The sequence below is a fragment of the Triplophysa dalaica genome, chromosome 2 (genome assembly GCF_015846415.1).
Source record: "Triplophysa dalaica isolate WHDGS20190420 chromosome 2, ASM1584641v1, whole genome shotgun sequence".
Lineage (NCBI taxonomy): Eukaryota > Metazoa > Chordata > Actinopteri > Cypriniformes > Nemacheilidae > Triplophysa > Triplophysa dalaica.
This window is the reverse complement of record NC_079543.1, coordinates 3,963,489-3,990,210: the sequence shown is the minus strand read 5'-3', so window position 1 is coordinate 3,990,210 and position 26,722 is coordinate 3,963,489. Positions and strand designations below refer to the sequence as shown.

Sequence of the window (26,722 nt, the reverse complement as noted above, 5' to 3'; positions counted from 1 at the left end):
CTTTCTTTTTTGGTTTTAAAATAAGTTTACTCAAAGCATATAGAAATCACTTTTAGGTTATTAATTTGAAAACTTTTTTGTTTTTTTAATCTGTTGAGAGTATCATCATATAGAGGTACAAGAAAATATTACAATACAAACAAAAATATCTGCACACTAACTTCATTTATTTTATCATCGACGTTTCGGCAAACAGTCTTGGTCAATGTGAAACAATAAGGCAACGTAAACCCTGCATAGTCTTTTAACAGTTACTTTTTTACGCTAAGTTTCAATTAGGACCTTGTATATAAACATCCTGCTATTTTAGGTCCACAATGGCGTCAGTCAGTAAACGCCTCCCTCTCACATTAAATTGAGCCTTTATCCTCCATAAACTTTAATAAATGACACATTGGCTCTGGATCTTTTCTTATTATCTAATAAATAGTTCTGGAGTTTAAAGCGTGTGACTACGGGTCACTCCGGAGCCACGGCCTGCGCCATGCACTGGACTTTGTCTTCATTAAAGTTTGCAGAAACCGTGCCTTCGCATCTCTGCCTCGGCGCTGAATAGGCCCCAGGCAATAGATAGAGTACAGACACCTTTGAGCTTTGTGCGTGTGTGTGCATGTGTGAAGATGACCACTCCACAGCAGCTGTCTGTCCAGCTTGCGGGGGCATCGGCACACAAAAGCCCCTCTCCCCCGGGGCGGGACTCACAGGGCAAGGGTCTAAGACCTCTACAGAAAGGGCACACGCGTGACAGAATGCAGGGAAAGCCAGAGAAAAACAGAGCAACAGTGGAGGAAGAGAGGGATGAATCGCTGAGAAACACCATCACCTTCAGGACCCCAGCGTGTCCCAGAGAGACCGCGGAGTGAGAGAGAATTCCTGAGGAGGACACAACAGGTGCACAGTGGAGGATGATAAGAGAGAGAGGCTTAGGAGTGATAGATTGAGTCGATATGATAATCTTTTTCTTTATAAAGAATGAGTGAATTTCTAGCACCACGTCGTACACTGAAGAAAACAAGAATAAAGGGACAGTTCACCCAAAATAAAAACTCTGATATCATTTGTTCATCCTAATGTTGTTGAAAACTCGTATATGACTCTTCCTTTAGGTCGAACACAAAAGGAGATATTTTGTGAAATGCTCATGAGTGTTTTTATGTCCATACAATGGAGATCAGAGTTGTTTACGAACATTTTCAAGTTTCTGATATTAAAAAAGTCATACATCTTTGGAAAGACATGAGGGTGTGTAAATGATTTAAAAATATATTTTTGGGGTCTCTTATCTTAGATGAAGACCACAAAAGAAATGGAAGTTTTGACTGTCCAAAGTTTAATGTAAAGACGTTTTTTATTCCGTTTTTTTATGTTGATCAAATTTTCATCACTTAAATTAAATTAATGTGGGTTATCTAGCTCATTCTTTAAATTATTTGTAAAAAAATCTAATAATATAAGCTCACCAGTTGTTGGTCAATGTAAATCTTTTATGCTAAATCTCCAGAAAATATAGCAATTTATAGCAATTAAACAATCTGTCCTTTTAGTGTCTGTAACAAATAATTTGTCTAATTTTCCCTTTTAGCTACCAAAAAGTGTAGAGTACTGTTTAACACCAAAACGTCTGGAGACTGCATGTCGGCTAATGATAACAAATAAGTACCCCAAAATTGCTAAAATTAAACGTTTTGAAACGATACACATCTACAGATTACTCTACGCAATTATCAGCCATAAAGTCTCCCACAGACTTAAATTGATCACCCCGGCCGATTAGTCTGTCAATAATTATATTCATACAGCGGTCTGTGTTGTCCTGTGAGAGCGAAGTCGACAGTTATTGAGCAGTTCCTTGAAAAGGTGAACATAAACATGAGCATCATGCGTGTCGTTGATGTGGAATGACTGAACTAGAATCATATCTGATGGAGAGCCGTGATGGATGAATCGTCAGGGGAGGCCTCTGGAACACTGACTCTGGATCAGCGCGTTAATGGAAAACAAGTCCTTTGTGAGGATGGCCTTCCCACGAGCGTCATCTTACCCCGACACACTCAACACCTGCCACGTGCTTTTGTCTTAAGAGCCGATCTTGGTTATTCTGTTTTGCCATCTTTGTTGCGTGCAGGTTTCTTTTTGAGGGCGTGACTGATATTCAACACTCTGTTCCAGAAGTGTGCTCGGTGGTGTGGACGCAACTGTGATTACTTCTCTTCAATCTCTTGTAACCTACAGTCACGCCCAGGGTGGCTTACACGGGCCTATCACTTCCTGTAATGCTCCGTGCTGTATTGAGAGCTTCGGCTTTCTATGAAAAAAGAAGTAATAATGTTTCTCAAATGCTCACACGCTCTCACCTGTGTCGTTTGGAAGTGAACAATCGACTTGGGCCTGTTTGGAGGACGACAAAGGCTGGTGTAGAGTGCGTGTCCTCAGGGAATGTGTTTCTGAGGGGGTGATGGAAGTGTAGAGCGGGGGGTATGGTTCCTGGCCCCCCTCGTCCTCCTCTACCCCTTTTGTGGGCCCTTCTGAAGAGGATTGAGGAGGTTAAAAGGGAGGAGAGAGAGAAGAAAAGGAGGATGGGGGATGTGTGGCCCCCAAACACAGGTGCCTACATCTGTTCATCCTCAGGGCAGATGCTACAACTGAGGGAGAGAACTAACTTTTATGAGCTTCATTTTCAAAACAAAAGCCTAAACTTTTAAAAAGTAAGCAACTGTTAAACACGTGGACACAACTCATCATTATTTAATTACTTATGATTTGTGTTATTTTACTCATTTTAAAATGGAATAATAACGTTGCTAAACTAAAAAACAACAACGAAAAGACCAAAACATGATATTGTAATGATTTAAAATCTTGTATTTTAGATTCTTTAGAGTAGCCAGCTGTTGCACAAACAAAAATGGGTGAGTCCTATATAGGCTGCTTTTTATAGAGCTCAGCTCATCCATTTCAATAAAATCATTTTATTTTCTACATTAAACATATCACACTGACCTAATTCATACAGTGGTCTCATAAAATAGTAGGACACAAAATTGGACAAGATACAGTTCATTGTGCCCAAGTTCACATTAATAATGTTTGACAAGAATTTGACCAACAAAAGTGATTTATTATTTGAATCCTACAAACAGATATTTTGTGTGATATCAAATGTGTAATTGAAGTGTCTTTAGCGTGGCGTTGCGGTGTCAAAAATGCCTACGACTTGTCGAATCAATACGTTGAGAGAGACGGGGGTCGATATGTTGTGGTGGCCGGACGCGCGCATCAGTCCCTGGAGCCCACGAAAGCAGATGTGTTTTGATACGCGCAGGCACGCGACAAGCGTCAGCTCCCAAACGAGAGAAAAGCGTCCACGCCTGTTTCCTTACGCTCGCGCACACCCACAAACAGACGCACGCCGCGCAAACGCACACGCGCGCGGGCGCAAATAAGAGGATCTCCGTGTAATTATTGAATGATTGTGTCCCCTCGGGAGGCCCAGGAGAGAAGCCACGACGTCCATGGCCACCACGTCCATGGCAACGGCGCATTTTAATGAGCTCGTGGTCGGAACCGGGCGCGCGTGAATTGTCATGCGCGCCCGCGGGCAGCTGGGTAATGTGATCTGAAACAATCCACAACAGGTAGTTTGATCAACACCTTGTGCCAGAGTCACCCACGTGCTTTTTGTCATTCATTACGTGATTTGTAAAATTAAAAGAGACGCGCGCCCTTATATTGCGCATTTCAAGATGCGATCTCTTCATCCATGATGCACTTTCTTAACTTGCGCCACAGTGCATGCGCATCAAATCAGATTGATCCCCAAGTAAAGGATTCTCCAAGCCCTCGCCGATCGATAGGTCGCAAACAACATTATAGCCCCTAATTGTGATCCCCACACGACTTCATATGATCGATCCCGTGTGATGCGAGCTGGGCTTAGGTTCCCACGGCCGCCCATGTGCTGTCCAACTCCGCTGGGACCGCAACACTTCTGGCTTCGCCTGCGCCATCTGGCCCATGCTGGCCCATACCGTTACAGGTTCTTTAACATGCTTCTGGTACAATTTAGACGCAGGGTGTTGCCCGCACACACAAGCACGGGCGGAGGGAGGGAGGAGACAGGCGTTTAGTCAGTGGCAGATGGCCTGTAAGGGTCTGGTCGCGTCTGAAGGCGTACCGTATACCCCCTTCAGTGACTGTCCCCCGAGGGGTCGCGCAATCAATGAAAAACGAAAGCGCATAGAAAAGCAAGAACAAGAGGAGTGCGAGTCCTACCGACGTGATACCAGAGGGGTTTGAGTTACTGCAGGCTTCAATTAAACCAACACTAACATTTTAACTGTTACTCCCTTTACTATTATCCGATTCCTAGGTTAATATATGTAACAACCATTAGTTGACATAAATTGTACAATAACTGTTTTTACTATTATTGAAAACACAAAGTGATGATGTTTTATCTGGTGAACTCTAAAACAGTCCAGAAAGGTGATTCGTATAACGAGGTATTCATCTTCCATAGTTTCTGCTGTTTTCCATGCTCACCGATGCCACCCCCTCCCACCCCGTTTCCCCAGACAGAGCAAAGTTTTAGCTAGAATATCTTTTTCCTTCTGATGATGTCAGAAGTTGGCTCGTTTAAAGATTGGTGCCGGATTGATTTTGAAATACAGAAAGCGCTCAAAGCATATCTTAACACAGTGATGTAATTTGTCTCACTTGTGTTTTGTTACTATGGACCTCAGGCGCAAGCTTTTGTGCCAAAGAAAATCGCACTTAAATAAACGACCAAATTAAGACCCCCCTACCCACCCCCACCCCCCAATTACGCGCAAGGCATCGCTGTCTTTCACAAAAAAACATTTGGGTAAAACCGTACCCGGTTTTAATGTAAGGCAAACAGTCGGGCATCAGATAGGTTCAAAAGACGAAGAAAAACAAACACATATTTGTTTGAATGGGGTCCTGAGAATGGAACGATAAGGAGGCGATTTGCTTGTTTTTGTGGGGCTCCGCGGATCGGCCGATTATGAGGACGGCAGCGCAGGTGCTCCCTGAATTACCATACAGCTGAGCGCAAACTTATTCCGCGGGCACACAATAGAGCAGTGCCCCGGGGATGGCCACGCGAGCAACACACACACACAGACACACGCACACACACCAGACTACACACACACACGCGCTCTTTCACAGTAGAGTTGCACGCGTATAGCACACACACACACAGGCGGAAAAGGGAAAAGCAAGTGGAGAATTTGGCCTCCGTACAAATGATGCGTATTCTTTTGTGAGTTTGCCTCACGCACACACATAGTGTTGGCATGAGGAATGTTTTTTAGATACAAATCAGGAAAACCGCTGAAGGACGAAAAGCAAAGGGAAGTGCTCTCAAAAGATTAGTTGAAAACTGAGATTTCTTTATAAAGATGAAAATAACTTTTTTTGCTTTATCAAATGAACCAACGCAACCAACTTTGGACGCGAAAACGCACACAAAATATCAATGATAGCGTAAAGGAAGAACCTTTTAACAACTAAAATACGCTTAATTACTTTTTCTTTCTATCACCTTATTGTTATATTAATTACTATGCAAACGATAACCCCAAGTTGTAAATTATAGACGCGTTTTTACGCACGCATAGCAGTGCTGCTTGGAGGAGACTGGTTGGTTGGTTGGGGCTTGTTGCATGGGAGCTGCATTGTGAAGCGTGGGACAGATTGGGGGTAGTAGCACATTAGCATATTATTACCACGGCATGTGGCACCCCGTATAAAACTGGCGGCAGGCGGCCTCCCTCCAGATACAAGCGCACAGTGTCCGTGGGAGAAGGACGTGAGAAGAAATGTTGGGAAAGTGACAAAACCTGGTTTAGGAACAGACCAAGAAGGAACTATAAGCATCTTTTTCACGAGTTTTCTGAGACTTCATCTGAACTTTCACACGGATTATGACGTTCGCACGGAATTAAACAAGTCATTCCGTTCCTTTTCTATTGTTGGGAATCTTTGGGACACGTTTGGGAGAAACCGGGGATTGTTTTGAGCGCACTTGACATGAAACGGAACAACGTTAAGTCTCAATATCACCAGTAAGTCTCTTCCAATGCATCAGACGGATAAGAGAAAAGCTTTTTAAAACAAGCTGTCCTTGGTGAGGAGCAGCCGAATAGCTCAAAGACTTTGCAAAACCTATTAATTTATTATTTATTCGTCATGGGACGCCACTCACTATTGCTTTTCGCCATCCTGTACATGCAGCTCTGTCAGGTAAGGATTTCATCTTTCATTTCTAAAACTATATCCGATAAAAAGACATTAATATGCTTTATGTGTTTATATTTACAAGTCTAATATTAATGCGTTCGTTTCTTTCAAGGTGTCCTGTTCAGGCATCTTTGAGCTAAAGTTGCAGGAGTTTTTGAACAAGAAGGGTGTGCAGGGCAACAAGAACTGCTGTAGGGGCGGGCTGACCTCCCCTTACCAGCAGTGCGAATGCAAGACATTTTTCCGCATCTGTTTGAAACACTATCAACCCAACGCATCTCCGGAGCCACCGTGCACCTACGGAGGCACGGCTACACCCGTGTTGGGATCCAACTCCTTCCAAGTGCCAGATAGCTTACAGGACGGTTCTTTTTCCAACCCCATCAGGATGAATTTCGGTTTCACATGGCCGGTGAGTGTCCCCAGTATATCCTATTGATGCAACAGATGAGACCCTCGGCATCTTTTGCTATGTTTTTACAATATTGCTCGTTTTCTAATGCTCCGTTTTTGGGTTTTGTAGGGAACTTTTTCACTTATTATCGAAGCGGTGCATGCTGATTCCAAAGAGGATCTCACAACAGGTAAGTGGTCCGATCATAAAAATATAACAATATTTGATTTTAATATCTGTTTAACTAAACTTTCGGATCTTGATTCTTTACAGAGAACCCGGAGCGCATCATCAGTACCATGACCACGCAGCGTCATTTGACTGTGGGTGAGGATTGGTCTCAAGACCTCCACAGCGTGGGCCGAACCGAGCTCAAGTTTTCTTACCGCTTCGTGTGCGACGAGCACTATTACGGCGAGGGATGCTCCGTGTTCTGCCGTCCCAGAGACGACGCGTTCGGCCATTTCACCTGCGGAGAACGCGGTGAAATCATCTGCGACGCCGGATGGAAGGGCCATTACTGCACGGAACGTAAGTCACGTGATAGTTTATTATTCAATTAACATCGTAAACATCGTGTATCAAACTGCGTTTTTAATGAAATGTTGTTTGTTTGAAAATATGTTTAATTTATTTAAATTATTTAATATTTATTTAGAAAAATCTGAAAGTTTAAGTTATAAAAAGACGGGAAGGGGAATAGAAAAAGAACAAGTTAACGGTTACGAGCAACTTGTAACTAATACCCCCGCCCTCCCAAACTCACACCCCACCTCCAGCCCACTCTCACAACACATCACTTTATTTATTCCACTCGGGAGGAGGAAAGTTTAGGAATAATCTCACGCGTGCCATAAATTTACATGCTCGCGTCCGATTGGTTGCTCCCGGAGCGGGCCGGCCGCCTATTGGCTGGCGGAGGGGAGGTATTGTTTGAAGTGGGCAGCTGCCGGGAGCGCGGAGACAATGGAGCAGCTGTCGCCCGCTGGCCGCGTATACACCAGCTGTCCACTCTTATCTTCCCTACCCGGAGACATTGAGAGCACACGGATAGAAAGAAAAAAGTTTTGACCCCCAGCAAAGAGAGGGTGGAAAGAAGGGTCCCCTTGTTTTTGAGCGCCCTATTGTAGTCATGTGTTAATCAGAAATTCCTCAGTGCTGATTAGGAGATGTTTGTCGTTTTCTTGGTAAGAGTTGAAGCTAATAGGTTTAGGACCCCCACTTCTCTTTTAGTTAGGATTTAGTGCGTAGGTTTTTTCATAAGATTTAAAAATGAACAAATTGCACATGGCGCAATTCCACGGTCCTAACGTGTAGTTTTATGTTTTTCTTTCAGCAATTTGCCTCCCGGGATGTGATGAGGAACATGGCTTCTGCGAGAAACCTGGAGAGTGCAAGTACGTATATCTGTTGATTCAATTCAATTTTGTAATATGCAAAACTTCTTTAAGTAAGTAACTTTAACAAGCAGTGCTACCACCACAAAGCATCCATTCCAGTACAACAACGTTGGCTCAACTTGAGTGCCAACATGTTTGAAACCTGTTTGATTTTTAATCAAACAAGAAAATGACACACTTCACTTGTGAATGCAGAACAGGATTCTAATCTGATGATTTGTTTGGATGCTCTACCAGGTGCAGAGTCGGGTTTAAAGGCCGCTACTGCGACGAGTGCATACGGTACCCAGGATGCCTTCATGGAACCTGCCAGCAGCCGTGGCAATGCAACTGCCAGGAAGGCTGGGGCGGACTATTCTGCAACCAAGGTGAGAAGAAGAGATATGAGAGAAAAGCATACAAAACATTAAAAAAATATGCTGCCTCAAAACACAGAATGATCAAGTGTTTTTCGAAGATATGCCGATAGTGTAAAATAGCATAAAAATACAAAAATGTTCAAAATAAAAAAACAGAAACATCAAGAATTAGAAGGAGCATGTTTTGGTACAAGAAGATGAAAAGAAAAGTGGAGAGGTAGAAAGATGATACTAAGAAAGCAACAGCTGTCCAGCTGCGGTCCAGCAGCCATTTGTCGCTGCTTTGAGATGGATTAATCCACATGTGCTGAACACACGCTTGTCTGTATTTTCCAGATCTGAACTACTGTACCCATCATAAGCCCTGTCTGAATGGAGCCACTTGTAGTAACACTGGTCAGGGCAGCTACACCTGTTCCTGTCGGCCAGGCTACACGGGAGCCAGCTGCGAGATTGAGGTCAGCGCATGCGCGGCCAACCCCTGCCGGAATGGAGGAAGCTGCACCGTACGTGAATCACCATTAGCAATACACACACATATATGTTTTCAGGTTCAGAACTCTGAGCTTACCATGTCTTTTTATGATTTAACAGGACATGGAGAACACCTACAGCTGTACCTGTCCACCTGGGTTCTATGGCAAAAACTGCGAGCTTAGTGGCATGACATGCTCAGACGGGCCGTGCTTCAATGGGGGACGCTGTGCAGACAACCCAGACGGTGGATACTTCTGCCAGTGTCCGACAGGATACGCAGGGTTCAACTGCGAGAAGAAGATCGACCATTGCACCTCCAGTCCGTGCTCAAACGGTATGAAACATCTTCAAGATGTGTTTTGGTGGCAAGATTGATGATTCGTTGCAACATTTGCTCACGTTTCCTCATTCCTACTTCAACCCACAGGTGCACGGTGTGTAGATCTGGTGAACTCCTACTTGTGCCAGTGTCCGGAAGGGTTTACAGGTATGAACTGCGACGGCGTCGGTGACGAGTGCTCCATCTCCCCCTGCCAAAATGGTGGAACCTGTCAGGAAGGGGCCAGCGGTTACATATGTACATGCCAACCTGGGTACACCGGACAGAACTGCAGCTCACCTGTCAACAGTCGCTGTCAACACAACCCTTGCCACAACGGCGCCACCTGCCACGAGCGAAACAACCGCTACGTATGTGCATGCATCCCAGGATACGGAGGACGCAACTGTCAGTTCTTGCTTCCAGACAGAGCTTCCCAGATAGGTGGCGACGTTCCCTGGACCGCCGTGGGTTCCGGAGTTCTGCTGGTGTTGTTGTTGGTGGTCGCCTGTGCCGTGCTGGTTGTCTGCATTCGTTCAAAGGTCCAGCAGCGTCAACGGGACCGAGAGGAGGAAGTCGCTAACGGGGAGAACGAAACGATCAACAACCTCACGAACAATTCTCACCGCGACAAAGATCTTTCAGTGAGCGTTGTCACGCAAGCGCCTCTCAAGAACATCAACAAGAAGATCGACTTTCACAGCGACCACGACGACCTGAGTTTGTGCACTGAAAAGAGGAGCTATAAAACACGTCACGGACCTGCAGACTATAATTTGGTGCAGGAAGTAAAGTACGAAGTGAAACATGAGGTGAAACTGGAGCACGTTGGGAAGGAGATGGCAGCGAAGGACTTGTCCGACAGCTGTGAGGACGTAAAGTGCCAATCGCTGCAAGAGTCGTGCGAGTTTGAGGAGAAACGGAGAAAACGTCTGAAAAGGTAAATACTCCTCATTGACCTTTTAGAATCCCACCAAATGGCCCCAGAATTGTTTTACTGATGTGCTCCTGTCTCTTTTCTCTACAGCGATGCGTCCGAAAAGTCCAAGTATTCAGAATCCAGGTATTCTGATTCAAAGTATTCTGAGTCGAAATACTCAGAATCAAAGTATTCGGAAGCAAAGCATTCTGATTCGCTGTATCCCGAGTCAGCATGTGCGTCGGCATGTGCATCGGCATCCACGTCGGCTTGTGTCGACACCAAATACAAATCCGTCATGGTGATGTCGGAGGAGAAAGATGAATGTGTAATTGCAACCGAGGTAAGTGACGTCAAAACAAACAATTTTTGTAATATATCATGTTTCACATATAGCTACGTACTGATCCAAATTGAAAACTAACCGTTTGTTTTGTTTCTGTTGTTCAGGTGTAATGAGCCTGCAGGAGGCCGATGCTCATTGTGTCCCATGGGAGACGTTTTGAACTCCCTAAGAATATGCTGCTGCTTGAACCCTTAGGTGGAAACGTCCCACCTTGTGACTACTGCTGCTGAGAAACTAGGACTGATTAACTGATATTCAGGATGAGCTGGTTCTCTGTACTGAAAGAGGCACAGGCGGTTGTGGCCTGTAGGCTTGGAAACTTGTGGAAATGCTAATGATGGCAGAAGTGTCATTACAATTTCAAATGTAGTTGTAAAATTTACCTGTAAAGCCATTTTTAAAGGTGTTGGACAATGTATGTCCATTTAAATATTTTTTTGGATTCATCACAGGTAAATGGCATTTGGGGAAATGTGACAGAAAGAGGAAAGAATATGAGAATAGCGTCGCAGTGTTTTGCCATGTGATGCCCAATACTGTGTCAGCGTCGTGGCAACGTTTTAGCAATATTTTGGCAACATTTGCTGTTTTTTCGCCAATAATTCCCACAGACTTTTACTGTGCACAGAAACTGCACCAAACATTAATGATGTTGAAGTAGTTTAAAAGAAATGTGTCGCAACATTTTTTTGCCATCGACTGTCTCGCCGATACCGTGGCAAAGTTGTGAAAACATTTCAGCAATATTTTGGCAACATTTGCTGGCCCCACAAGTCAGTGTACAAGGGACTACATCAGAACGGTGTTCAGCCATACTGGCCTATCTGCACTGGGTTAAATGTCGCATGATGTTATATCCTGTCACATGACCAGTGTAAACTATATGTAATACTTGATCACTGTGCTCAAAAAATCTCAAAGTCTTCCAAGCCTCCGCTTTTTTGCATTATGGTTTAGAATATGTATGTAAGTTGTTTTTTGACCTAAGTATGTTTGTGTTGATGCTAAATAATATCCTTGTTTGTATGTTTTTTATTCCTTTTTTATAATAAGAGCTGTATGATTTAAGTTAATTTATTTTTATTTAAGTTGTATTTCTAAATATTTGTAATGTTTTTAAGATTATTTAAGTTGTATGTTTTCTTACGTTGTTCCTGTTATTTGCAAAGGCACTTCGGGTTGCTGGGATGTTTTGAGAAAATGTTATTTAAAGAAGGATTGCAAAAATGTTATTAACGCCATTGTTTTCATTAACAGGCTTTTGTTTGATCCTTTTTCTCAGAATGAAGTTTTAGCTTAAATTATTTTTCCAAATAAAGATTATGAACTATTGAAAAAAATGCATTGTTTCATTAAAGCCGCTGAACTTTACATCTTATTTGAAAAAAAACATTTTTTGTTTGAACACTGTCATAGTTTTCATTTGAAAATATACAAAATAGGAAACATGCCATTGAAAAACAACTTCTACAGCGTCGTGAGCCAAATTTGTGCCTTATTCCATTTTTTTTCTGGTTGCACTGTTTATGAGTTTTATGTGTGGTGCTCTGTAATGACTAGAGATGGTTCTTTAGAAAACGGGGGAAAGGTTTGAACGTCGGTTCTTTATAGTGATGAGAACCAAGCTAATCATTAACATCTGCTCTGGCCTCTCGGTCACCCCATACTGGGCTATTCATCGCCTTACTCCACATTCAAGGCAAAAGAGAAGCCTTTAAGAAACTCTGTCAAATAGCTGTAGGACATTTACAAGTCTTCAGTTTGTCTAAAGCGTAAGCAAGAGCTAAACTCCACACTCCAAACTGTGATTTAATGGGAACTTCTCCCTTAATTTGAAGAGTGAAATCACACAAGAGGTGGAAAACTGTTGAACACTATTGTTGTCCAGTTATGCTTAACAAAGTCAAGAGAAATGGATTTGATTTTTGTCAGAGTTGTGAGGTATCCTAACACTAATGTAACGTAGAGAACAAGAACTCTTTTGTTACACTTTTATGGATAAACATTAGGAAAAGTTCAGAGGAGTTATGATCGAGGTCTCTTACGACACTCATCAATGGGACTCGGGGGAACAAGCACAGCCTCACAATGTAGCCGGGGACAATAGCCGATACAAAAGGCCACCATTTGGGAGAGGCAGTGTGCGCCTGTGAATGGAGGAAAGGGAGGAGGCACAAAACGACAGATGTTGTCTGTCCTCCTGAGTCAAAGCGTCCTGCAGGCAGAAAACACCAGCTAGACCCCACATGGCCGTGGCGGAGAGACACAATGGAGACCTTCATCTCACGTGTCTTCTCTGATATTTCACATCTAAATGTAACTTTAAACTACTTCACATCACCCTGCAATAGAGCCCTTCCCCTTATTTAGATATTTAATCCCAAGATCAATAATTAACTGCATGACGCTGTTTAGTCAGCTTCTCACACGTCTTTGCCAATGTTTGCCAATGTCTTTTTTACATCCCAATTTGCAATTTAACGCAACAATTTGTTTTACATTAAAACAGTATTTGTAGACTGCCAGGAGACATACATGTCGCTTTTTAATATCTTTAAATATATCTTTAAAAGCTTTCCAGTAAATTACCCATAATGACGCTATTACACACAAAACATATAGGGTTTTTAAATTTATTGTTTACATTTACTTTTTTATAATGAAAAAAGTTATTGTTATTTTTTTAATGAGATGACTCATGATAGCAAAATGATTTTTTTTTACAAATTGAAAATATTCTGATCTCTTTTGCATATTGATAATAATAATAAGAAAAGGCGAAAAAATTCATTAAGTAGAAAGGAGGTAGGAGAACAAATAAACAACTGACATGTCAGAAGAATATGTCCAGAAGGGTACTTACATGTGCAAAATGAAATGTAAGTAGTTATATAATCAAATAAATAATTAGCCCAGGTTGATACAAATAACTTATATAGTTCAATAGTGAGAATTAGAAAAGTCATATATACAAATTGTATAACAATGTAGGGGGGACATAAAGAAATAAGAAGGATACTGATACATTCAATATGATGTCATCTAGTCACCATCAACCAAGTTTACAATCTCACTTAGATCCAAGTTAGAACAAAGGATACAAAGGGTTTCCAAATATTCTCAAAAGATGAGAGTTTTCCTTTTCAGGTATATTCTATCTTTTCCATAGCTAAACAGAAATAAATATTTGTGATAGACCGCATTTCTACTCTTTTCCAATACAAAGCAATTAATCGCTTTGCCTGAAGTATACATATGTCAATCAATTTACAAGTGCTGGTGTACAATATAGTCTGGAATAATTCACAAGATACAAAAGCTTTCCTGTAGCTCAGTGGTAAGAGGATTGCTTTAACAACGCAAAGTTGTGAGTTCGATCTCAGGGGATTGCACATACCTATGTAAAATGTATAGGATAAAGCAATGTAAGTTGTTTGGATAAAAGCGTCTGCCAAATGCATAAAATAAAAAATTCCTGTCTTGTGGTCCTTCCCAAACCCACCCCCTTCTCTCTCTCTGACTTCGATTCCTTTCCTCTCTCTCACTAAGCTGTACAAATAAAGACAAAACATATAAAAAATATTTTACAAATCCGATAGACGTACAGTGCATTGAAAATGGCTCCAAACCATATGGACCAACCCGGAATTTTTTAGTGTTACTATGTGGTGAGCTCTTTTGACTCGTATGTGTAAGTAACAACTTAGTTATCATCAAGAACACCATACCAACTACCTAGCAACGTCCTATCAACCATGTATCAATGTTATAGCAACCAATCAGAACATCTTAGTATCCTCAGTATGCCCGGTAACCGCTCAGAACGTCCTCACGTTGGTGTTAAGGTCAAGTGTCATTGTCTGTAAACAAAGTCAAAAATAATTTCTATTTAATTTGATTTAGTAGATAGAAATGTTTAACTTAAATACATACTTTCATGCATCTAAAAGATGGCTTTGAATGTACGTTTCTTAAGAAACAACCCAAGACTAAGTTTTCTTCAATTACCACTAGTGCTTGAGTTAGCGTGGATGTGACTTCATGGAAAAGAAAGAAGGCAATAAGAGGTTTGCTCTGTGATCCTGTTGCATTTTAATGAGCCGATCATGTAAAGTCCTCAGGGAACAGACTGTAACAGTATATTCTAGCACAACATCGACGATAAAACCCAAAACAGCAGCAGTCATGAATCGTGAATTCATCAATCGCTTCCAAACAAGTTGTGAGAACTCATCTTGCCTCCGCTGGCTTATCCGTCTGTATATTGGAAACATGGGAATGTTGTAAAACATACCGTATGGATACAGTTGAGTAGGAAGCAAAAGATGGTACAAGTAGACCTGGACATAAAGACCATAGATAAGACGAAGAGATGTAAACTGGGAACAGGAGAATGAGAAGGAGGACGCAGGTGCAATGGGAACAGTCCAGGTGTGATGAAATAATCATGAGGAGAGGCAGAGCTTGAGTTACACCCGCCGGTGCTAAAGTAATGAGCGAAAGACAAGAGAGGGAACAGCACAGAGATGGGATGGAGAAGGAGAGATACAAGACGCTGGCAAGCACAACAGCAGGTTCTTGGGGAGACTAAGAAGGTTTGTGATGCGTTTTTAATACGTGTGGAAGTCTAATTCTGTTCTTACATTTAAATGCCGTTATATACACTAATTTATAGTTCTGCTGGTTGCTTATTGCTTGCACAGAAAGATGCATGTAATGTATTACTAAACTCACTTTAATGAGAGTTGTGGGAACGTCAAAGTTTTTGAACTATACTGTACCATCTCTATAATCCTCTAAAAGTGTATTGGTCTTAAACTGCATTACTGTACTACGGTCTATCACTTGATTTAGCGTGTCTCAGTTCTGGCATGAAATCCATCTAACCTTTAAGCCTTGAGGAACTTGCTTAACCTTTGAGCTACATTAAAATATCCTGTTTCTTGTACAGATCCTGCTACGATTGCACTTATCGCTGTATTTAGATGTTAAAAGTCTCTACCTTCACCTCAGTGATGTAAATTATTCAAGGCCGCTTGGATTCCGTCACAATCTTGCAATCAGGAAAATTAAGGTGGTGATGTGTCCTCAAGAAGACGTCTTCATTACATCGTTCCTTAAAGTGACAGAATAAAGGCTACCGTTAACATTTATACATTTGGCAGCCGCTTATGTGACCTACAGTGCATTTAGGCTATACATTTTATCAGTACATACTTACAATTGACTTTTAATGAACTTCTCAAAAGTAAACTTAGTATGCTGACAGAAAATTTTAAGAATATCATGAGTCTACTTCACGTACAGTTATTTATTTTATATAAAAATGCATAGAATGGGAACATAGTAGTATACCTAAAGTGCATAAAAATATTTAAATAGTAAACTATATGATATGTATGATGGCATAGTTCCAGTATAAATAAAATGTATTTTGTAACTAGTTGTGTATTCAAAGTGTACTACGGTTACAACAAAAAGTCTACTTTTATAAGATAAAAAGTGGTCAAATTTAGTTGATAAGTAGTACTGAAAGTACACTGAAAGTATACTTACTATATAAAATCCAATTGAAGCATACTTTTTTTGTACACATGTGACCAGACATGAGTATTTGAAGTTCTTTTGTGTGTTTTTTGTAGGTACTAACAAGAGAACACAAAGTTATCTCAGAAAGTGTAAAGGAATTAGGAGTTTAAAGGAAGAATCTGATCGTTGAAGCTGTGAAATGACGCGTCTGGAAACTGCTCTCCAGCGTTCAGAAAGTGGCTCTCTGATGGAAATGCAAAGCAGAAGAGGAAGCACAAGCACAAGCAGAAGCAGAAAAGGAAGCGTCAGCCAGCAAACCGGTGAGATCTAACATCAGAAGCTTTATTTGATGTTTAATATTATTCACGGCAGATATTCTATTTTTCTTATATTCTACTTTTTAGGAATCTGAGTATGCAGAAATCTGATGTATGGAAATTTATTTGAAACACATATATGTTAATTTATATATATATGTATATAAAGTTTGTTTAGGTAAAAAATCATCTTCTTCACTTTATGCTTGGCTTCACATGTGGGTTAGGGTTCATGTCTTGAAATCATGTCTTGCAAAAATGAACTAATTTTATATTTCATACATACAGGCATGCCATATATCAGAAATCTAAAGTATAATGTAAAATATTTGTATTAAATAATATTTTTAATAAAACATTCATTTTTTATATTAATTCTGCTCCAACAAGTCACTCTGCACTCTTCTGCATCTATAATGTTGGGTCTCTGTGTTTGTTCTAATATCAATGTTTCACACAAAATGAAGAATTGATTTTTTTACGAACTGATCTGATGCAGAATCATTATGTGCTGTATTTAACACAATTAAAAACATATCAATCATGTCAATGTCATGTCTTCCCCAAACAGAGAACAGAAGAGAAACGGAACAAAATGGAGTTACTGCCATTTTTAAGAGAGCCAGTCGCTTTCTTTCACAAGAAAGAGATGACGCCGGCGCTCCAGTGCGCCACTATGAGAGAGGTCGCCCTCTGCCTGCCAACTGCAGTCCCGAGCGTAAAGCCATCATTCCCTTCCGAAACCCCGACCTGGGCCTGCCGTCCTATAGGAGGCACTGTAACAATCTCAGCAATGAGGCCATAAGCGGCCTGTCTCCTCAGCGGCACATGAACTATTCAAACTTCAGACGTGGCGACAGCCAGTCTCGTGCAAGTCCTCGCTCTGGGAGTCCCAGATCTACGAACGTCTCGCCACAAAGACAGGCCGAATCCCGGAGTTCATCCCATCGTCGCAGTTCCACCAACCATGGACGCAGAACTTCTCACACGTCCTCCAAACAAGCGTCCGGGAGATGTACTCCATCGCGAAGGCGAGGTTCCGAAGTCTCTCATATTGCCTCCCCCTCAAGAAGCTCAAGATCGAACAAATATGTTGATTCGTTCAGCCCCACCCACAGAAGAAGCCCCTCCCAGAGTTCCTACGGGCACAGCCTTGATTCTGAAAAGCTGTATAAGAATCTTAAATCGATTGCCAGCTCGGCAGAATCCGACGCTTCGGAGTACAAAAATGGCTGGTCGAAAGGATTCAATTCGGATGTAGATGGTGATTCTAATGAACATAACTACAGCAGTCGTCAACGCGGTCGTAACAGCCGAAAGAGCGGTCATATTACTCGTGATTTGTCTCCACCTGAAGGCTACGATGAATACAACATCTCACATAAATCAAGTGGACGAAACAGTCGAAACAGCAGATCTAACAACGGCTACAACAGCCAAGGTTCCTCAACCCCTCAACGAGACTACAACACTGGTCATTCCACTCCTAAAAATAAAAGTCGGTCAAAACATAATACTGATGGGAATGGAGCCTACTCCGATATCTCAGATAAACAATCCAGATCAGAGTCCTGTCATTCACAAAACTCCAACCACTCCCCTATAAGCCCCACCTCTCCTGCATCGACACCTAACATCTCCCAATCGAGGCGGGGTCAATATCAGGTAGACCCGAATGATTCGCCCAAATCTCAAGCATTAAATGCAGAGACAAACAAACCCCTCATGGACAGGAGCAGAAGCAACATTAGACGAGGCTTGGAGGCGTTAATTCTTTCAGAAAACACCAGATCTTCCAGCCAACCAGCAGTGCCAGAGATGACTATAGAGGACTATGTGATAATAGCAGATATTCCCCGATGTAAGCTGTACCCTGAAGAGGAAGAAACTGTAATAATAAGACGGAGACCGCAGAGCCGAAGTCCACGTAGAGACAATCAGAACAGGTCAGAATAAGCAGGTTAAGAGATTTATGCATTTAATGCAACGGAAAAGCTGGCAGTTGGTTGGAAAAGATAGTTACGTGTGTCTCTTAAGACCAATAACATCAAAGAGTAATCAACTATGTTGCTTCGAAACTCATTCTGGTTCAAGTGAAACAAACAAACTTTTTTTTATAAACATGTGTCTTGATCGCTATGGATTATGAAATTTGCTATACATTTAATCATTTAATAGTTAGTCTATATAGCAAACGCACCATTTCAGTGAAAGCAAGTGCTGTGTGAGTGTGTGTGTGAGAGAGAGACAGAGAGAGAGATGGAGTAAACCTTGCTTCTCGTTTTTTTTTGTTAAAGCTGTGTGGATGGAAGATACGAGCATGAGGTTTCAGAGGAGAGAGGCAGAGGCAGAGAGAGAGGACGAGATCGCAGAGAGAAAGAAAGGAGAGGTCTGGGGAAAGAAATGGAAGGGGCATCAAACACCAGTAGCACTGCATCAGGCCACTCACAGGTGCATACATTTAATTTCCATTCTCATTGGCATCGGTTATTAGCTTTTTACATGTGCTGATAAACCTAAATTCTCTAGCTAATGCAATTGCAAAAGAGGTCTTAAAAACATTCTGTTTAGGGCTGTTCAAAGATTAGTCACGATTAATCGCATCCAGAAAAAAAGTTTGTGTTTGTACATAATATATGACTTATACACATATAATATAAACAAATACACATCATGCAAATATATACATGTAGGAATTACTTAAATGTATTTATTTATATATACATAAAACATTTCTTTTACATTTTCTATTTTATATATATATATATATATATATATATATATATATATATATATATATGTGTGTATGTGTTCATAAATTCAAAATTAATTTGCACAGTACACAAACATGTTTTATGTAAACACAAACTTTTATTCTGGATGCGATTAATCGCGATTAATGGTTGCACAGCCCTAATTCTATTCGATGGTAATATTTGCCAAGTCAAGCATAATATTGCTAATAATTAGCGTTAACACCAGGGATACAAGGTTCAACAACACAATAATTAATTAATTGTGATATAATATAATTGGCTTTCCTGTGGTAAGTGCAAGGTTGTGGGTTCTATCCCAGGGGATTGCAAATACCTATGTAAAATGTATAGTATAAAGCAATGTAAGTCGCATTGGATAAAAGCTTCTGCCAAATGCATAAATGTAAATGTAATATTTTTTTTATTATAGATACATATCATATTAAAAACGAATAACCAATAGGCCTACTATGTAATGCCTCTAAAATAATCACAAATTATTCTTTCTATTCTTGTGACAAAATAATAAATAATAATTGTGTTGGACTGATAATATAAATTTACCTCACTGACATAAACAAGCATAAAACTAGCATAGCAACGCCATGGCAACCCTATTAACACCCTAGCTAAAATCTGCAATATATGTAGTTGCTACGGCATTATAAATCATAATATTGTGATTTTAATGATGTAGTATTTATTTGCACATGTCTCAGAGGTCCAGTGACATCTATGAAGACAGCACTAGGGCACTAAACAGGGCACACGGAGCTCACCCTCGGATGCAGGTATGACGCTAACGGTCACCGAACACTCACCGCAGGTTCACCAATGCTGAGGGATCCAGTTTCATGTACAGGAGCAGAACGCACGAACACCAAGCGGATTTTAAGACCATTAACGGAGGATAAATGAAATCTACCGATAGATACGAACCTGTATGTGTCTGTATTTAGATAATGTTTTGTGTGAATTGGATAAGTTTACAGTGCAGCGCAGGCTTAATGCGTCAAACTGCCAAGCAGCTCGCGGAAGCCTGCGGTCACGTGATCTGTCAAAGACGCATCTCTTATCACAGGAACAATTTAGCTTTAGTTTACATATATTTTAATGGTACTGAAACTGTTTTTTAAAAAGCTAACTTATCTACTTAATGCACAAGTGGACTTGTGTGCGAATGAGCACTTCGAGTGCACAACCTGTACCGAGCAACTAAATATCACAATTTCTTCCCTTTTTCATGCCAACAACCGGATACTCATGTCGGTAAGTTGAAATGTCTGTTCGTGTGTTTAAAAAATACTTGAGAAAATGTTGGGTACGCACTCATCCCAAGTAGATCATGTCGCGCACTCGGAGGTGTGAGTACTGGAATGTAACTGGAATGTCTCGTGATGTGGATTACTGTATTGTTTAACTCTATAATAGTATGCTAGTATAAGTAAAGCAAGTTTTCTTTCCAGCTCGACTCTTTGCACTGCGAGAAGGGATGGATGTGTATGCTGGATGAAGATGAAGAGGTTAGTGAAGGAGTTTTGTCTAGGTCCATATGTTTGAAACTTTGCCTGACTGTTGAATGCTTATGACAGAGATATGGTTTCATCTAAATCCACTTAAACTCTTTAAAGAAATAATAATAATATTAATAGTTCGTGTAGATTTATGAAATGAAATTGTATGTGTGTTTTCTATTAAAATTGTACAATATCATTTTAATAGAAAATCAAATTAATAAGAATGTGATATATCATGCAAAAGATATAGAGCTATAATGTGCTTGATGTTTCTCAGTAACATATGTGTTTGTGTAGTGGAGGAAGTACTGGTTTGTCGTCACTGATTCAGAACTGAGATACTATAGAGACGCTGAGGCTCTGAAGGTGAGATAAAAGATGTGTTTACCTTATGATGTTATTCTATTTATAGTATACAGTATCATAAACCCCCTACTTTTCATACATGTCCTGTATTGTATTTAGCAGATGTACAAGAGTGCAACTGTAATATTTACATACTGGGAATTATAATTTCTTGCATTTCAAAGCCTTGAAACTTATAGAGAAAATATCTTATTTTGCTTTTGTAGAGAGATGAGGCAGACGGTGAGATTTATTTACATCACTGTCTGAGTGTGGAGGAATTTGATGCGGACAAAGACTATGGGCTTCAATTACATGTAAGAACTCGCCTTTGATGGTCACCAAGTTTGTATTTCTTACCTTAGAAAAACTTGAGTTTTAGGTCTTAAATTGATTGATATGTTTGGTTTGTAGATGCATGACGGGCTGGTGACCCTTTCAGCCACGACCTCCAGGATCAGGAGGAACTGGATCAACATACTGAGGAGCAGAATTTCCTTCAGGGGTTCAGTAGAAAGCATCCTGTACGGAGATAAACATAACAAATGATACCGATGAATCTTATTATAATTTAATGGTGGCTGTTTCCAAATGCTATCGATATTTGACTCAAATGTTTTGGTTCCGCTTATCTTGTGAACAGGAAGTTGATACATATCTCTGTTCTCAGTGACAACAGTGACATCAGTGATAACTCGGGTTCCCTGAACGCACCCCGCCGCACCATTCCCTCGCCCCGACATCAACACGACCTCGCCGGTGGACCAGACATGATGTCTTCGCCTTTAACCAATCGAAGAGAGGCCGGCGAGGGACGTGACAAGGAGCATGAAAGGCGCCTGGAGGACCGAACCAAGTGGTTTCAGAAGGGTGTGTCGGACGTGGACGGTGATGACCCATGGGAGAAGGTCGAGCTTAAGAAGGGTGAAGTGACTCCAGCGGTTCAAATCCAGCCGCAGGTTCCGAATGCTCAGACAGGGGTGGACATTGAGAGAAAGTGGGAGGATTTCGAGCAGCTTCCGTATGGAGAATTGAAACAGTTGTCACCAAACGGTTCCTGCAGTAAAGAAGCGTCAAATGAGGATCTTCAGCGAGAGGTGACACAATAGATAAGCATATTGATTTAATGTTATATGCTTTGTCTTTCTTTCTGTGTGATCTTGATTCATAGCTAATACTTGACCATCGCTTCCTGTTGTTGTTTGCAGGTTGTGTCTCTGCGGCAACATATCAACGCTCTCCGTCAGGGTCGCATGGCGGCAGTCGCCGCAGGTGTCTGCGGTCCTGATGCTCCATGTGCTCTTAAACTGGAACAGGTGGAGCGGGAGCACAAAGAGAGACTGCAGGAGATACTCAAGGAGCACGAGAGAGAGCGCAGGGAGATGGAGAGAGAGAAACAGAGAATCCTACAAGAGGAGGCGCACAATACGGTTCAAGGTTAATATGGATTTTGTGCTAAAGAATGTTAAAAAAAACTTACTTATACTCTATTTTCATCATCATTCTTCTTGCAGCTATGGAGGCGTTGAGGAAAGCTCATCAAGACGAGATCGAGAAACTTAAGCGACACGGCGGCGAAGAGCCAACAGACCCGTCAATAAGAAAACAGCTGTAAGTTGACATCTACACAACAGTTTGCCACTTTACACACATTTCTTCAATTCATGAAACTTCTATCATTTGTCATTTTTATTGAGAGGACAGAAGGGGAAACTAATTGTCTAAGAAGTAAATGTATGGAATAAAGCTTGATTGACAGTTTCATATGGACAAGAAGACATCAATTGGTCAATCATTTACGCAGAATATTGATCAATCATCAATCATTTTCAGTTTAACATTACATTGATTTGTGTATGTGTGCTGGTGTGTGTGTCAGGCATGAGTCAATCTCTCTTCAGCGTGAGGTAAGCGGCCTATCCGAGCGTTACTCGCAGCAGTGTGTGGAGCTGAAGCGCGGCGCTGACGAAAGAGACGGAGAGATCCGTCGGAAGGAAAGAGAGATGGAGCAGCTCCGCAAAGAGAATCAGGTAAACTGAGAAGAACCGAGGAAGAGGAGAGAAGCTGACGGAGTGAGGATGAAGCTGTTTTTCCAACATATCACCAGTCTCCACGGAACTCAAACCTGAACTTCTAGAATCCAAATACTGCAATTTTAAACAACAAATCTTTTTTTCTAAAAGAATGAACTTACAGATTCCTTTATTTCAGTTTTGTATTCGAATAAGCAAAAAATAACACACTTCATTGTTAATCGACACACCGCAAAACTTGCATAAAGCCTCTACCTAATGCATAAATGTCGATGGGATCATTCCATCATGAATTGATGTCAGAAACTTGTGAAGTCAAATACAGAAATCTGCTGTAATAGAGTACCTTTAAATCTACAGCACATATGAATAAGTCAGAGGGGAAAAAGATCTTGATTTCTGCAAGTCTCAGCAGACAGCGTCCTGTTTCATTGTTCTTAGCTGTCTGTGTTAGTTCGTACAACTTATAAATGTTACCATTAGTCAAATCCTGCAAAACTGATTCCAGATCTTCTCACCATTGCTGTGAATGGGTTAGCAGTGTGTGGTTTTTGTTTGGATGTTTTAAAATAACATTTCTTGTTCCTGCAGGAACTGCAAGCACGTCTGACAGAAGAGATAAGTCTCATGCGATCCTTCATCACAGGTCAGAGGTCAGGAGTTGTTCCCCTTGGAAGCTACGAAAAGAGCACCTCTGAGTTAGAGGTGAGGTGCTGACCTTTGACCCTTTGAAGAGTTTGAGTATTTCAGAGAGGATAATGTCAGGTGACATACATACAAACATACCACACATCACGCATAATGTAGCAATAATATGATATTTCCTAAGACATCATTTTTTTAATTTTGCATTTCTTAATATTTTAAGAAATGCAACAGGAAGATGACATCAAAGCACCGCGAGAGCGATTAGAAAAACCATAAAAAGTTTGCTTTCAAACGCTCTCGCGGTACTTTGATGTCATCCGCCTGTTTGATCCTGCGGCGCGGCATCAAGTTTTTTTGGGGACGCCGCAACTTCTCATCTTAACAGTAGTGACGTCACAGAGGGCGGTCCATCAGACATGAACTAGTGTTAGTGTAGCTAAACACTGCCATCTTCTGGTGATACTTAATCAATCTATAATGTACCCAAAATATGCAGGTATTGAGATTATTTTACAGGATTGCAGTGACATAGTTTACAATAATAAATAACTTTTGCATTTTTATTAATAGTGAAAGGACATTGTGAAGGTCCTACACAACATGTCATAATGAGGTTACTATATTTTTACGTGGTTATAAGTGAACTGTGCAGTTCAGTTTTCACTTTTTCTACAGATGTTACTGAAAGTGAAGGAGAGTGAGGTGGAGTATCTCCACAATGAGATCGGCTGTCTCAGGAAAGAAGTTCAGGTTCTAATAAAGGTACTACATCCGTTAATAACACACACTTAAATGTGTATCTGTTTCACTGTTCCTTACTATAAACATATGGAAAAAAACATTTGGGACTAATCTACACTGACATTTGGCTGTCGCTGACACACACATTAATCGGTCATGTTAACAATCAGTTTTTCTCTCTGTAGGAAAATAAAGCCTTGAGTGAGCGCTACAAGGAAGTGCACGTTGAATTGAGTGAATTGAAAGGCCACAGTGAAAGAGAGATCAATGCTCTCAAAGAACATCTCAAACTCACCAGCACTACTCTGGAGGAGGATGGTCTCCTGGGCAACAGCACCAACCAATGAGGCAACTAATTAGGAAGTTGTTAGGATGGTGGTTTGTACATGTACAAACAGAATTTTACATTGAAAGAGACAGACCTGTCATTGATTCAACTTTAAAAAGCTTATTTCCGGAAAAAAAAACAGTTGTGGTGCTAGAAATGTAACTCTGCAAGTCAAGTTTAACCTTATAAGAACTGATATTTAAGTTACAAAATATTGGTTGTTGTATAATAGTTATGGTTTATGAAAATATTTTATACATCAAGTGAGTTGATATGCGAAATACGTGTGAAAATGTACCAAATTTGAATGTCATGTAATTACAAAACACACCCCCTTCCATAAAAAGACATACATAACACAAAAATCACATTTAAAGAATTTATTAAATAGACGAGAGGCTGGAAATGTGACGGCAGCCCCAAAGGATATTGCTTTTGACAATATTTAAAATGTGTAAAATAACATTTAACAATGGCTTAACAGGGTTAGTGTAATGCAGGAATTTAAACAAGAACGTGTCAAGAGTCTTCATGATTGCATACAATGTTCTTGATGTCTACACCAGTGCTGCAGGTCTCAGAAGATCATGAGGCGGCTGAAGTGAAGCATGCAGTGAAAGACAAAACACACGAGCGTCAACAAACCAGATACACAAAGTGATCTATTAAATATCATGTAAATGTTCTTCATGTACCTTTCTGCTCAATCATCATCATCGTCGTCATCTGGGACGAAGATGTCATGTTCCTCCAACAGTGTGGCGAAGTTCTTGCTGATCAGAGTACCGACATACAGGAACGGAACAACCAGTATCGTCATACGAGTCAGACCGAACGCAACCTGAACAAATATAAAACAATCATGACATAAAACATCATAATATCTGTGCACAATTGCGATCTTTAGGTATATTGGCGTAAATTAAACAATATCAAAAACTATGAACAGCTATTCAGATATTACTGCAAACAATCAAAATGTATCGCTTTCGCTTTTTATTCAAAAATAACTTATAGATCTCAAAATACGCTTTCTTTAACTTATGGGTCGTGATGATATATTTTACAATTATTGATAGAACCAACACGAAGTACTTCCGTATTTTGTAAAATGAACATATCTGCCATATAATTGGCTACAAATCTTGTCCGTCAAGCCATTCTTCGATCTCATTGGCTCAACTGTCAGAGTCAACGGTAATGTGTCGACATACAAACGCACCTTTATTGGTTTGGGAGGAATGGTCCCCGCTGTGGACGACACCGCAGTTCGGCTGAGCGTCGGCCCGGTCGCATTCGCAGATTTTGAGCCAGTGTTGCGGCCTAATATCGCTGCATTTCTAACGAAAACAGCACGAGAGAGACGACCTACCAGTGACGCCATATTGCCTCCTTCTGTGTGTGTAGGACCGCCTCTTCTGACGGTGCATGTATAAATAGGAGGAGGGTAGAGCTCGCGCACTCAGGCCGTAACTATTTCAACAGTGACACGCCCTTCCACATAGTACAGTCAGATATGTGATATAGTCACACTAGGGGAAGTAATGACAACAAAACAATAAAGAAAAGAAAGCGATGTTATGATTGATTAATAATTCATTCACTCATACTGCACCTGAAAACAAGCCCTGCCATGAAAGAAGACCAAAGCGTGGAACAGGAGTCAGGACCACAGGCGTAAAATTACAAACGTGACAAATTACTTTGAATTAAATTCATATTTTTAAATGTATGTTATGTACATTTATTAACATTGGCATTTAACAGACTCTTGGTGATTAGCTAATAGGCTTGCTGGTATATTGAACTATATAAAATAAAGTGCAAACTTTAAAATGTTTTGCATATGAACATAATTGTAAACAAAAACGAGTATTAAGTTTGATAAATAGTATTACAGTGTACTAATATAATATTTTATTTATTTTTTTAGAAATTAATATAAGTAACAAAAGCACCGTAATTGCTCACTCTTGACATCCTAATTAAACGCGATAAACCGGCACAGAACGGGGCCATCCCACATT

At 40.7% G+C, this 26,722-nt stretch overlaps 3 protein-coding genes and 1 long non-coding RNA gene across 10 annotated transcripts; 2 read left to right on the top strand and 2 right to left on the bottom strand.

Moving 5' to 3' along the window:
• Positions 1 to 1,381: 1,381 nt before the first annotated feature.
• LOC130433344 (uncharacterized) lies at positions 1,382 to 20,042 on the bottom strand. 2 transcript variants are annotated; one of them, XR_008908565.1, is made up of 3 exons: positions 19,905 to 20,042; positions 15,484 to 15,597; positions 1,382 to 2,525 (listed from the first exon to the last, which is right to left on the bottom strand). It is a non-coding gene; the product is annotated as an uncharacterized LOC130433344 (long non-coding RNA). The 2 variants fall into 2 exon arrangements; XR_008908566.1 differs by having other exon boundaries at positions 19,863 to 19,985.
• Positions 4,911 to 11,462, top strand: dla (deltaA). Its single transcript, XM_056763040.1, has 11 exons — positions 4,911 to 6,270; positions 6,380 to 6,679; positions 6,791 to 6,851; positions 6,935 to 7,192; positions 7,998 to 8,058; positions 8,299 to 8,429; positions 8,757 to 8,926; positions 9,015 to 9,231; positions 9,325 to 10,156; positions 10,244 to 10,478; positions 10,586 to 11,462. Exons 1-11 carry the CDS (start codon positions 6,217 to 6,219, stop codon positions 10,589 to 10,591), a joined length of 2,325 nt encoding a protein of 774 aa, XP_056619018.1. The 5' UTR covers positions 4,911 to 6,216; the 3' UTR covers positions 10,592 to 11,462.
• triobpa (TRIO and F-actin binding protein a) lies at positions 18,704 to 25,028 on the top strand. Of its 6 annotated transcripts, none has more exons than XM_056763076.1 (13): positions 18,704 to 18,778; positions 19,803 to 19,874; positions 20,574 to 20,606; positions 20,898 to 20,966; positions 21,173 to 21,262; positions 21,360 to 21,469; positions 21,616 to 22,042; positions 22,154 to 22,382; positions 22,460 to 22,556; positions 22,825 to 22,975; positions 23,570 to 23,683; positions 24,302 to 24,388; positions 24,553 to 25,028. In XM_056763076.1, exons 1-13 carry the CDS (start codon positions 18,731 to 18,733, stop codon positions 24,712 to 24,714), a joined length of 1,689 nt encoding a protein of 562 aa, XP_056619054.1. In that variant the 5' UTR covers positions 18,704 to 18,730; the 3' UTR covers positions 24,715 to 25,028. The 6 variants fall into 6 exon arrangements, 5 of the variants coding, with proteins under 5 accessions (XP_056619054.1, XP_056619048.1, XP_056619071.1 ...); XM_056763070.1 differs by having other exon boundaries at positions 20,550 to 20,606; XM_056763093.1 differs by lacking the exon at positions 18,704 to 18,778 and adding an exon at positions 19,289 to 19,373 and having other exon boundaries at positions 24,553 to 25,026.
• A 32-nt stretch (positions 25,029 to 25,060) lies between these two features.
• Positions 25,061 to 26,121, bottom strand: smdt1b (single-pass membrane protein with aspartate-rich tail 1b). The gene is made up of 3 exons (XM_056763161.1): positions 25,918 to 26,121; positions 25,391 to 25,536; positions 25,061 to 25,291 (listed from the first exon to the last, which is right to left on the bottom strand). The coding sequence occupies exons 1-2, from the start codon at positions 26,077 to 26,079 to the stop codon at positions 25,399 to 25,401; spliced, it is 300 nt and encodes a 99-aa protein (XP_056619139.1). The 5' UTR covers positions 26,080 to 26,121; the 3' UTR covers positions 25,061 to 25,291; positions 25,391 to 25,398.
• Between the last annotated feature and the right edge of the window lie 601 nt (positions 26,122 to 26,722).